The 12,389-nt window shown below is 35.4% G+C and overlaps 2 protein-coding genes across 2 annotated transcripts; both read right to left on the reverse strand.

Annotated features, from left to right (window-relative positions):
• Positions 1-1,144: 1,144 nt before the first annotated feature.
• On the reverse strand, positions 1,145-2,745 carry LOC106420828 (isoleucine--tRNA ligase, cytoplasmic-like). Its single transcript, XM_048764332.1, has 3 exons — positions 1,600-2,745; positions 1,334-1,447; positions 1,145-1,264 (listed from the first exon to the last, which is right to left on the reverse strand). The coding sequence occupies exons 1-3, from the start codon at positions 2,230-2,232 to the stop codon at positions 1,145-1,147; spliced, it is 867 nt and encodes a 288-aa protein (XP_048620289.1). The 5' UTR covers positions 2,233-2,745.
• A 7,131-nt stretch (positions 2,746-9,876) lies between these two features.
• On the reverse strand, positions 9,877-12,075 carry LOC125590065 (uncharacterized membrane protein At1g16860-like). Its single transcript, XM_048763013.1, has 4 exons — positions 11,183-12,075; positions 10,916-11,071; positions 10,634-10,845; positions 9,877-10,290 (listed from the first exon to the last, which is right to left on the reverse strand). Exons 1-4 carry the CDS (start codon positions 11,948-11,950, stop codon positions 10,098-10,100), a joined length of 1,329 nt encoding a protein of 442 aa, XP_048618970.1. The 5' UTR covers positions 11,951-12,075; the 3' UTR covers positions 9,877-10,097.
• Between the last annotated feature and the right edge of the window lie 314 nt (positions 12,076-12,389).

Raw genomic sequence — 12,389 nt, forward strand, 5'->3', positions numbered from 1 at the left:
ATTTTATATTTTTGAATTTAAATTTCAAAATTTTTATTTTTTAAAAAAATTAATATTTTTACATTCCGAAGAAATTAATTATATTTTTTACTCGATCGATCGATGCGTTTTTGGACATAAATCCATCGATCGATCTGTTTATAAAAAAACGTTCGGAATATACCGAGGGACACCTCTCCTCGGAATATACCGAGGGACACCTCTCCTCGGAATATACCGAGGGACCTGTTCCTCGGAATATACCGAGGGACATGTTCCTCGGAATATACCGAGGGACATGTTCCTCGGAATATTCCGAGGAAGATTTCCCTCGGTATATTCCAATCGATCGATGGATAAATGTCCAAAAACGCATCGATCGATGAATTTCCGAGGAAATATCCGGACGAAGTTCTCCCTCGGTATATTCCGAGGAGATTTCCGACAAACTAGTGATCCTCGGAATTTCCTCGGAAATTTGTTTCCTCGGAATTCCGTCGGAAAATTCCGAGGGATTTCCGAGGAAAGAAGAAATTCCGAGGAATTATTTCCGAGGACTTGTTTCGTCGGTATGTCGTCGGAATAACGTTATTCCGACGAAATTCCGACGATTTTTTCCCTCAGTATCCTTGCTGTTTTCTTGTAGTGCCATCATCGCTGATCCATATTGGTAGAGGCGTGCCCCAAAATCTACTTCGGCTAACGCACCAATCCCTTGCGTTTTCAAGCCAATTGTGAAAGCGTTTATCCTGAGTTGCAGGTCAATCAAGAAGAATAAATTTATATTAATATCATTAACTCTAAAACTGCTACACTTGTAATGTAGTATTGATCCTTGTTCCACTGACCTTCACATGATCAGGTACCCAGTATGTCTGATCATTGTTTTTTAACAACTGTTCCTTCAACTGCTCGTCCACCCGCACAAACCTGACAGGTCAAACACAAACAAACTTCAGCATCCTAACCACGCATAAGAATCAAACAACCATAACGATCTGATGTTCACTACTTATTGAAATAAATACAATATGGAAATGACAACATGGAAATCAAGATATTCTAAATAGTTTGGCAATTAACTGTCAAAAAATACAGAATAGTCGAAATAAATATCATCTCTTAAGCAAACTCAATGCAACGACCAAGACCTTAGCTTTTAAGCTCATACGAAGCAAGAAGCATACCAACTGGGAAGGGCTCTATTTAGGAGAGGAGTGTCTGATCGAGGGCAAAATGGATATTCGTGAGTAAAGCTCCCAGTTTTAACAAATCTGCCTTTGACCTGAGATAACAGGAAATATATTATTCAACAATTAATAATCCAATGGTCCAAATGCACATCAATACTCACCTTCACGGCTTCAATGATGTCCTTGTCTGCATCTTTGACATACCGGCCAAAGAAATGGGTAATCCTCTCAGTAAACAACCCATCTTCATCAACAGCCACAACTAGACCCTCACCCTGAAATAGAACATTTACCATTATGAGGATAAAGAGAGCTCAGAAGAGTAGAGACAAAAGCATGGGTCCTTAAACAAGAGAGAAAGAAACTACAACTTTGCTAGCCATGCATGTCCGACGTGATAAGGAGAATGTAGTTGAAACCTCCTAACCTGTTCAATGATCTTGTTCTCAAGACAAACACGGTAATCGTCTTCACCAAAGGCAGGAGCACAGTGGACGATGCCAGTACCACTGTCATCAGTGACATAATCATCTGCTACTACTCGAAAGGCCTCACTTGAGAAATCACTAAAGTAGTCAAACAAAGGTTCGTACTTCTTCCCAACCAGGGAAGCTCCATCAAATTTCTCCAGAACTTGATAAGAATCAGCCGCCGCACTGTCACCACCTTTGGCTTTCTTGGTATCAGCAGCAGCATTAGCAAAGCTGGGAAGAGCTGAGAGGCGAGGTTCAGCAACCACGTAGACTCTCCCATTGTGCTTGTTACGAACCTTGAGATAAACAAACTCGGGATTGACACACAAAGCAAGATTGCATGGAAGAGTCCACGGAGTAGTAGTCCACGCCACGAAAGCAGCATTATCTTGATCCCCAATAACTGGGAACGTCACCATAGCCTCAGGATCCGAAACGTTCTTGTAGGTCCCTTTCGCTTCTGAGTTAGACAAGGGCGTCTTTAGTCCAGTACTATAAGGCATAACCTTGAAGCCTTTGTAGACAAGATTCTTATCAAAAAGCTGAGCAAAAACCCACCAAACACTCTCCATAAACGCCACATCCATCGTCTTATAATCGTTCTTGAAATCAATCCAACGACCACTCCTAGTGATCACCTTCTCCCACTCCTCCACGGCTCCACGTAAAGATCCACAACGATCCTACACTCTTCGTTATAGTTATCAATCAACCACTTCTTCCATGGCTGCTGCGGCGGCAGAGAGAGGAGACTTGACGATTTCGCAGTAGAAACGGAGAGAAAATAGGGTTTTTCTTAGCGGAGGCAACAAATCTGATTTGGCTGACTTGTCTTAATATATATATAGCTTGGGCTTTACGTGTTTTCCTGTTTCCGTTTTTGGCAATATTAAATCTATCTTTATTAAAATAAGAAAAATTAGACAAATAACTTATGCGTTTAAAAATGTCACTAAACAATTTATAAAAAGTAAAAACTAACATCCGGGCATACGTGCAGATCAAGCTCTAATTTTTATATTACATAAAATGTCACTACTGCTTAATAAAAAATTAAAATTATGTTAAATTAATTATGTAAACAATATTATATTAGTATTTATGTTTCCAAACAATACAATAATTAATCTTGTGACCAAACAAAAAACATTAGATTCTATTTTTTTAACAACTTTTACTAATCTTTAAAAAAAATAAAACACTCAAATAACATATGCAAAAAAATAAGTATAACTGTTATTTTTAGATACTACAAAATCATTTCATAAATAAAAAACGTACATTCTCTAAAACTTAAATAAGCCTTCATATATATTAAATTAAATATTTTCTAGAAATAAAATGTTAGAGTTAATAAATTGACATCAAATACGTATAACTGTTATTTTTTAGATACTACAAAATAATTTCATAAATTAATAAAAATACTAACATTCGCTAAAACTTAAATAAGCTTTCATATTAAATTAAATATTTTCTAGAAATCAAATGTTAGAGTTAATAAATTGACATCAAATAATCAAATAAGTATAACTGTTATTTTTTAGATACTACAAAATAATTTCATAAATACAAAAATTACATTCTCTAAAACTTAAATAGCTTTAATATTAAATTAAATATTTTCTATAAATAAAATGTTAGAGTCAATAAATTGACATCAAATAAAATTTCTAACTCACAAGTCTAAATAAAATGTTACGTCAAAACGATGTTGCAACATTTCTGGCTCACAATGTCCTTTTTTTTTGTAAAGGCACTTGTTGCTGAGATGGCACCGGACACAAGAGTGAACGCGTTAGCTCTTGTGTATGCATTTCACAGAGAAGAGGCAATGAGGAGACAACTCTCCTCAATAGGATTTAATTTCTCATATTTAAAAAATAACACTAGTATGGAGAAAAACATACAAAGATGATGGTTATTTTAAAATAAAGGTATGAGTACATTGTTGACATTCACACAATAGAAGACAAAGAAATTGTGCACACAAACTGACTTATCAGAGATTAAATAACTTCATTCATTAACATAATAGTCTTATTTAAGTATTCAATTTGGGTATTGCTTTCTCACAAAACTTGATATGGAGCTTGCACATGGACAATCTGGGAAGCATTAGTAGATCACTGGTGATCCTAGCCTTTTCCTTGTCGGTTATTGCATAAACACTAACTTTGACAAGCTCAAGAAATGTGAGTTTCTCTAGGAAAAGCTTCATTTGCTCAAGTTCTCCAACTTCTCCTACATACTCAGTTATCTTCATTACTTTCACAGGTGAAAATCCATACTCTCGTTCAGCATTATCAGCTTGCACTGGACCCTGAAACAAGGTTAGAAATTTAGAGCTTGTCCCATTAAAGTAACTTTCAAGGGTGTGGTTTTCGGTAATTACATTGATGACAAGAGAGTCTATAAATTTAGAGACTTGTTTAAAAGTAGTGGCAGAAACTTTCAGTCGTAGCTTGAGAAATCAATTGTAATAATTAAGCGGGACAGGCTGATGAACACTGGAACTGCTTCAAGCCAAAGAATAAAATGTCTGACAAAAGAAAAAAAAAAGGTCTAATCATCACCAGCTTCTTCATCCGGTGATGTTGAAAAGGATAATTGCACAAAAAATGCATGGTAAATTTTTTTTTATTGGACTTACGAAATGTAGCGTGCTTGGGCTAACAAATTGTGTGTTAATTAAGAAAGCATACATTAAACTAGGTTCGACTTAATTTCAGAACATTTTAGCAAACAAACAGACATTAAACTAGGTTCGATTTAATTTCAGAACACTTAAACAAGCAAATATTATCATAAGATTTGAGTTTAGGAAAGGAACATTGGGTTAAAAACTTATTACTCCGGTAATCATAATGGTTTAAAACAGGAAAACAAGAAAGAGATCAATATCTCCTCCCAAAATCTTCTACCATCTATTATTTCTTTAGATATTTGTGTTCCTCCTTCCTAGCTCACCAGCTTTCTTTATATGTAGGGATTTGACATATTAACTTTCTCGCCACCTTTTTCATCAGTAGTCTTGTCATCTTCCACATCAAGAGACTCATCAGTAGACTTATTTCCATTGTCGCCTAAGAAAAGATAAACACAACGGAGTCAACCTCAGACACATACACAATTTTAATATAGACAAAAGTTAGAGAACGAAATTACTGTCTGACCTTTCTTCATCGCTCTTGGAAGATTGTCTGGTATGCCTGAAGCATCTTTTTTTGTAGCCTCTTCTTCGACCTTGCAACATTTTTGTCATCCTATTCTTCAGTCTGTTCAAGGGTAAACTGTCTCTCCACTAAACGTAGAGTTATGTAAAGATATGTTCATTTAATTACTTATTTGTACTTCTATTTTAATAGTATACTAGATCTTGACCCGCGCCCCCGCGCGGATGTTGGATTTAACTTGCGTTCAACGTAAATTTATAAACCATTTTTTATAAAATGTCCATTTATATTTTTGTGTTTTGTAAAATATATTTAGAGTAGAATATATTATATTATAATATAGATGTTTGATAATAATTTTTTATCTGTACGTAATATTATATTTATAATTTTATAACTTGATGCAATTTGATGTAATTGTAATATTCATATATTAACCTATTGATTTTTTGTTTATTTATTTAAAAATGATTTAATTTTTTACAGTAAGTTTTTATGAATTATTATTAATTTTATGATATTTGGTTTTCTTGAAAATTGTATTGTAGCAGATTAATATATACTATATATTACAGTTTGTGTTTTTTTTTCAGCAAAAAGAAATAACAATTCATTGTAATTAATTAATTTAAATTTTTGATTTTAAGTGAAGTGACAGATTTGTAAATAAGAAAGAAATGCAATGGCTAAATGTGTAAATAAAACAAAATATTTAATCTACTATCTGTGTTTCCTAACAATTCTCATTTAATCTGCTATCCAAGTTTCCAAACGACAAAATCTGTAAATGAGAAATAAATACAGTGACTAAATATGTAAATAAAATAATTTGCTATCCTTGTTTCCAAACAACTTTCATAGCATTAATAATATAGATGTTTAAAATATTATGAAATTCAATCATATACTAAGAAATTGAATTTATTGTTACTCGTCCATACATATGTGAACATAGGCAAGTAGAATGAAGTAGATATTAGCATTGATTATTTTATTTATGTTTTGGTTAATGTACGAGGTGTCTTACTACATAAAGGGCATATGGCATATCTCTCTCACACACACAAACACAAACACAAACACAACCAAAACAACCTTTTAAAAAAAGAGTTTTTGAGAAGGATACTTCAAAGAAGACCGTCTTACGATTATATGATCATGAATTTTGTATTTTTAATTACGTTAAATAAATTCCACTTACAAAAACATCACACAAAAAGTAGAAAATATTGTTTGATGGATGTCCATTTGCCCGACATGCATTGTATATCAATAATTAATTCGACCGAACATTAGCAAATACTAGAGATTTGTTTTGTTTAGTTCGAGGAAAAAAAAAGCGATTTCTGTTAGAAGGTTTCTAGCTGCTTCTCATTCTCTCACACTCGCTATGCATTATGTCCCATATCATATGTTTATAATTAAATAAGTATGTTTCAGTCGTGTTAAAAATATAAGCAAAAATAAGCAAAAACATAAGCAAAAAATAAGCCAAATTGTTTAGTTAAATTTTGAACTGATTAATTAATCATTAATCTTCAAAATATTTGTGATATATTCAACGCTGGTAAAAAAATATAATGTCTTGACATGTTGTGTTACTAAAATAAAATTTATAAGGATAGTTTATTAATAATATTACATATATGGAAAGGTTGAGTGATTTTGTTTTAATAAAATACTAGATTTTGATCCGCGTTTTCAAAGTGCGTGATTATTTATTTTGTCAAAATTTAGTTTAGTTTATTCTCGTTATTTTTTAAAGTCTTGAGCCTAATTGCATTTCATTATGTTGACTGATTTATTATTTAAATTGGTCTAGCGAAGTGGATTTATATTCAATACAAATAATTAAAAATGGATAAAAAATGTGCTTCCATAGAAAAGTATTTATTATTTTTAAATTACATATTAATTTAACCCTTTAAATCATAATGTTTAAATTAACACCACGTTGTGATCAGGACCGGCCCTGGGCTAAAGCTCGCAAAGCAAAGGCTTTAGACGCCAAGATTTATATATATTTTTGAGGTGCCAAATATTTACAACTTGATCATATGTAGCTTAGTGATTCGCGTACATGTTCTCTAGTGCTTCAGGTAGCGGGTTCGAATTTGAGTCATTTTTACTACTTTTTGTTTTTGGAATTTAATAGCAATTAATTTGCCCAATTTAAAGATATGACGGTTTACTTACCATTTCTAATAATTTTGGTCTCTTTTATCCTAAATATTATTTTAAATAACATATTAAATAAACAATCTAATAAAGCAAACGGTAGTTTTTTCGGATAGCAAACTTTATTTATTTATTTTAAGTAGACGTTCTTCTTGCCATCTTTATTTTCTGTTTCTTTTTTTTTTTCTTTTTGAAGAAAATAGATGTGTAAACAAGAGAGATACTGGGGGTGATTGGTAGTTGCTGTAGGTGCTCTCCACAGCCCTATTTATTTCTAAATCATCAAATTCAGAGCAATCAAGCTTTAAATTTTTTTTTGAAACCACAACTTTAAAAATAACCTACAGCTGTACAAGTGCTCTGCAGAGCCAAATATCCAAAGCAAATTTTTAATGCTTTCATAAAATTCTACAGAAATAAAATTTAAAGCCACAGCAAAAAATCTACAGATTTTTTTCTACAGCAAAAATTTTAAAGCTACAGCCATTACCAATCGGACCCACTATAACAATGGAATTAAATTATCAGTAGGTCATATTCCATGTCTCTTTTGCTCTACTTATGTTTTTTTTTTTGTAAGTTCTTATCATTTCTACGAATTTATGAAATCTGAACAAACAAATTATCATAAATTAGGTTCTAATATCCCGTGAGACATTTCATAAAGGGAAATGATGTTGATGTTAACATAACTTTATCATATGTATTGTCATATTATACTGTTTATGTTTTTTTTTTTATATAAAATGCCACAAAAACAAAGATTAGTAACCAATCAGTAAAAACATTATTTCTCAAGAATAATAAATTTTCTGTATGTATTTTTTTTATTTGATAACAAGTTAATATTTAATAATATATTGCATTATTTTGTTTACATACTTAAAATGCAGCACAAAAAGTTTAGTTATAACTTATAACTAGGGCACCAAATTTTTAAATTGCTTTAGGCGCCACCTAAGTCCGGACCGGCACTGGTTGTGATACGGCATTTTTGTTAATGTCGGTTCTCAGTCTAAGTCAAACAGATTACATTATAAATTATGCATCACTTGCAAATACATAGAAATCATCCAACCACCATCTAATAGCAAATAGAGCCAAATAGAAGTGTAAAAGAAGAATATGATCAACCTTGTAGAATGAAGTCTTTTACTTCAATCATCAAATTCTTGTCAACCTATTTAGCCAAAAAAAAGTTCTCCATCATATGCAAACTGTTTGCATCAAGCTCGGAGTGGTAAATCTCGTGAATTTTGTCAAGGAATTTTCTTCCAACCCCTTTCTGTTCAACAGGATGCCCATCATAATAGAAGAGCGCCACTTGTTCAAGATCACAAGTAATTACATTGGTTATACATCATTAGATGAAATGGACATGACAGTAGTATGAGTAGTATGAACACGTACACTGTATTGGTGGAAAGATTCATGAAGATTCGCAACATTGACTTTGAAATGGTTAGTCAAGAGTGGTATCTTCTGACCCTTTAATCCAAACCCAAGACGAGCAATAGGGACTCTCAGGTTTTTCTTCTCAACAACTTCAGTTTTAACCCGCACTGGCTCCACAATGGGAGGTATGATCGGCGGAGGAGGAGGCAGTGCGTCCACAACCCCCACTCCCATTTGCTGACTCAAGATCAACTCTATTACCGCTAATAGAATCCATGTCCTACACACACACAAAAAAACAACAACAACAACAACAAAAAAGAAAAAAAAAACGAATTTTGAAAGAAAAAAATGACCTTTTGTCGTTTCTATAAAATAAACATTTTATTTTCAAAAAAAAACATACCAAAAAGCACAAACCTAGAAGCATTACGAAGCTATGAAGCTTGAACGCATAAAAAATCATCACAAGTTTTAAACAGAGCCGTGCATGAACAGAGGCTGGTAGATCATTTGCTTGGGGCCAAAAATGGGATAAAAGTTTTAGAGGCCAATCTTTTTGCAAGAGTTGCTTACAGCACAGTTGGTAACCATCCGCATTATTACTCTAGGTTCGCGTGTTCAAAACGCAACTATAGAATTTTAAACATTTTTCCAAAAAGTAATAGTTTATGGGCCAAGAAAAATTTCTACTTAAGAACCTACAATATTCAGGCACGACCTGGCTTTAAACAGAAGAATGAGCGAGCAAAACCCTATAACCACACATGTGAATGTATCAATGAAAGAAACATGAAACCCTAAAAATGAAAGTTTCTTTGGATTAGTCATTAGTTGGTTAAAGTTTCTATTTCTCTCCCATGTTGTTTTTTTTTTCAAAATTTCAACTGTAGTAGCCCAATTTATTTATTTTTTGCTTGTATCCCACGTCACTTCCGGGCCGGGCCTGAGTGAACACAACCATAATCATCATTTTTATCCAATACATGTGTGAAGCTCCGTTTGGTAGGCTTATATGTCATGTTGTATAGAAGCATTGGCAGCACGAAATCGAGTGGGATAAACCCAAACGTTCCTACCACCGCGGTTATACCCCCAAAGAAGGGTAGCATCGCTGCCATGAACCCACAGGTTGCGTCTTAGAACATCCTTTAGTTGTATCTGCGGATTTTTCCTCCATTATCTTATGCGCAACTTTAGAATAAAACCTACCAAAAAACCCCCTCTAAATGTTAGTCACTGCCAATTTGCTAATCTGATCTAACAATCTTGTAAATGTCTGATGTATTGAAGATAAGCTGGGCCGCAAGATGTTTTATCTTGCTGTACACGTAACCTTCAGTACGATAACTTTAGTATTTTGAACTTACAAGGCCAATGACGAAGAGCTGAAGAAGAACAAAGAACTTACAAGTAACCTTTAGTACGATAAGATTCTTAACCTATCAGTGGAAATACTTAAGTTTCTCGTGATGCAATGAATAGTAAATGGAACATAATATTTATTTAAGTATTTACAGTTTGGAGCGTTATGTACACAAAACAAAACATAAACCCCGAAGAAGAGGGCAAAAAGCAACAGCTAATAGGGTCATCGCAAAAGACATTCCTCTCATTCTTTCCTCAGTCTCGTGAGCCTATCTCTTGAGCATTTATATGATTGAATTTTTGGGGGAAAATAAGCATTAGATACATATTTGGTTTCAGACAGGGATGACATCAGCGTTTTGATTATCGTCGCAGGTGATGATTAGGCCATCTGCATAGGTCGGGAGGAGGCAACGCCACCACCGGCAGCCACTGGAGACAGGTTCTGCTGGAGGAACTATCATCAGAACGTTGTCGTGTCTTCTCACCATTCCCATCACGCTCACCGTGCTTCCTTCTTTTATGTATCTGATCATATCACCACACAACCAAATATGATTTTAACTGGGAAAAAAAAAGATTCTATCTTTTTAATTGCAAATGTGTATTCAAAGATCATTTCTACTAAAAAAATGTGACTTTTGGGTCTCACTAACTTATCAAGCACTGATGTGAGATGTTCAAGCCGTTTACGTTGACAAAACTAAATGGATTTCTACCCACATGAGATATGACTATTTGGCTATTTCCAAGTCATACAAGGATCCAAGGTTTGGATAGTGACACTAATAAAAAAGTTTCTTATTACTTTTCGGCTAAGATACCTAGTAAGAACAATCTAAAATGGGTGTGTGGAATATAGCACACATACCCTTCTTTGAGACGCATGACACGGTTATCAGCAGAGAGGTTGCGATCGGAGAGCCACTTAAGGAAGCTGGGAGACAAATCTTTGTTCTGAGTAGTTACATTAGCCACTGTTGCCGGTTTGACAAAAGGAGAAACTTTTGATCCATATCCTGCTTTTACCAGCGCTCTTAGTCCAGATTGAAAGTCTGATATGTGAAAATCCGAAACGTATCTCTGCCAAAGAGAAACATAAACGACATCAGATCTTGTACTAGTCAAAGAGACAAAGATCGTATTAACTAACCTCTGCGTGTCTAGATCCCCAAGAAAAGCATCGATGTTTTGGATTTGCTGATCTCCCACCAAGACCTTTGTACTCATACAGTTCCGTGGAAACATAGACGCATCTTGGTGTTCTTTGGTATGATGACTCCAGAGGAATGCTTCCACATGTCACAACCTACAAAACAACGATAACGACATTCTAAAACACCAAACTGAAACTATTAAAAGACAAAACTAGAACTTAAACACTTGAGAGATCTGTGTCCTGAGCAGGGTGAAAGCTTACCCCAGTAACTTTAACGAACTGTCCATCAATGGCGCCTCTAAGCTCAGCATCTGGATACTTCTTGATGAAACTCAACAACCCTTTCCTTCCCCAAACGTAGTTCCAAACCAACACCACGACGGCGGGAACCACCGCCGCTAAAACCGCCGCAATCACCACCGGTTTCTTCACCGCCACAGTTAGAAACGCCCCCACAAGTAACCCCATCGCCGCCACGATCAGCACCGCCCACACAACCGTCTTCGGAACTTTAAACCCGACCCGAACCGGGTCGGTATTCAGACACGTCACAGACGACCCGTATTTCGCCTTGCTCGATCCCAAGTTACTCACTTGACGGTCCATCTGACCCGACCGTCTGGACCCGGACCCAATCGGACCGGATAGCGAACCGGAGGTTATTAAACCGGTTGGCTGGAGCTGAGAGAGTGGACCGGAAGACTTCTTCATCGAACCGGAGTTAGGTCCGGACCGAACAGATCCACTGTTGGGGTTCGAAGAAGAACCGGAGACACGTGGCGGCGCATGCTGCCTCGAGTTCCCGCCGCTGCTGTTACCGCCGACGATGAGCGGCGGCGGCGGAGGTCCTTGGGGGTCGAGGAGGGAGATATCGAACATCCTTCCGAGCTCGCCGGAGTTCTTGATGTCGCCTCCGGTGTAAGGCACGGCACGAGCCGCCATTGTCGGTGGTCGGTCTTTAGGTTGCTCGAGCTTTCCGGAGACGTAGAGTCCGTTAGGAAGCTGGTGGGATTGGATCCGACCCGCCATTTTTCTAGAGGGAGAGAGAACTTTACTCTCTTGAGTGCTTCGGAAGAGAGGGAGAGAGAGAGTGGTCGCGCGGGTAGGTGTGAGTGTGCAGTGAAGGTGGAGGAGAGAAAGAAGAAGGACGATGTATGTTAAATGATCACAAAGGGCATATAAAGATTCTTATATTACGAGTTTGCCACTGTAGTTAGTAAGTTATGAAAGGCTTTGTTTTTGATTGGTTAATTTGTAACAGTAATCCCTACAATCGTTCGCGCTTTTTTTTTAGTTTTCACTTTTTCTATTTTTGTTTCGAAAAGTCACTGAATAACCCCTTTTACTCTTTTTTTCTTTACATTAAGAGTTAGAATTTTTGAGTAATTTTGACCTAGAAAAGGTGATTGTTAAACTACGATTATCCATTTTTCAATTTTTAGTTATTAACTATTATTTGAAAACTACT

Source organism: Brassica napus, chromosome C7 (assembly GCF_020379485.1).
Source record: "Brassica napus cultivar Da-Ae chromosome C7, Da-Ae, whole genome shotgun sequence".
Classification (NCBI taxonomy): Eukaryota; Viridiplantae; Streptophyta; class Magnoliopsida; order Brassicales; family Brassicaceae; genus Brassica; species Brassica napus.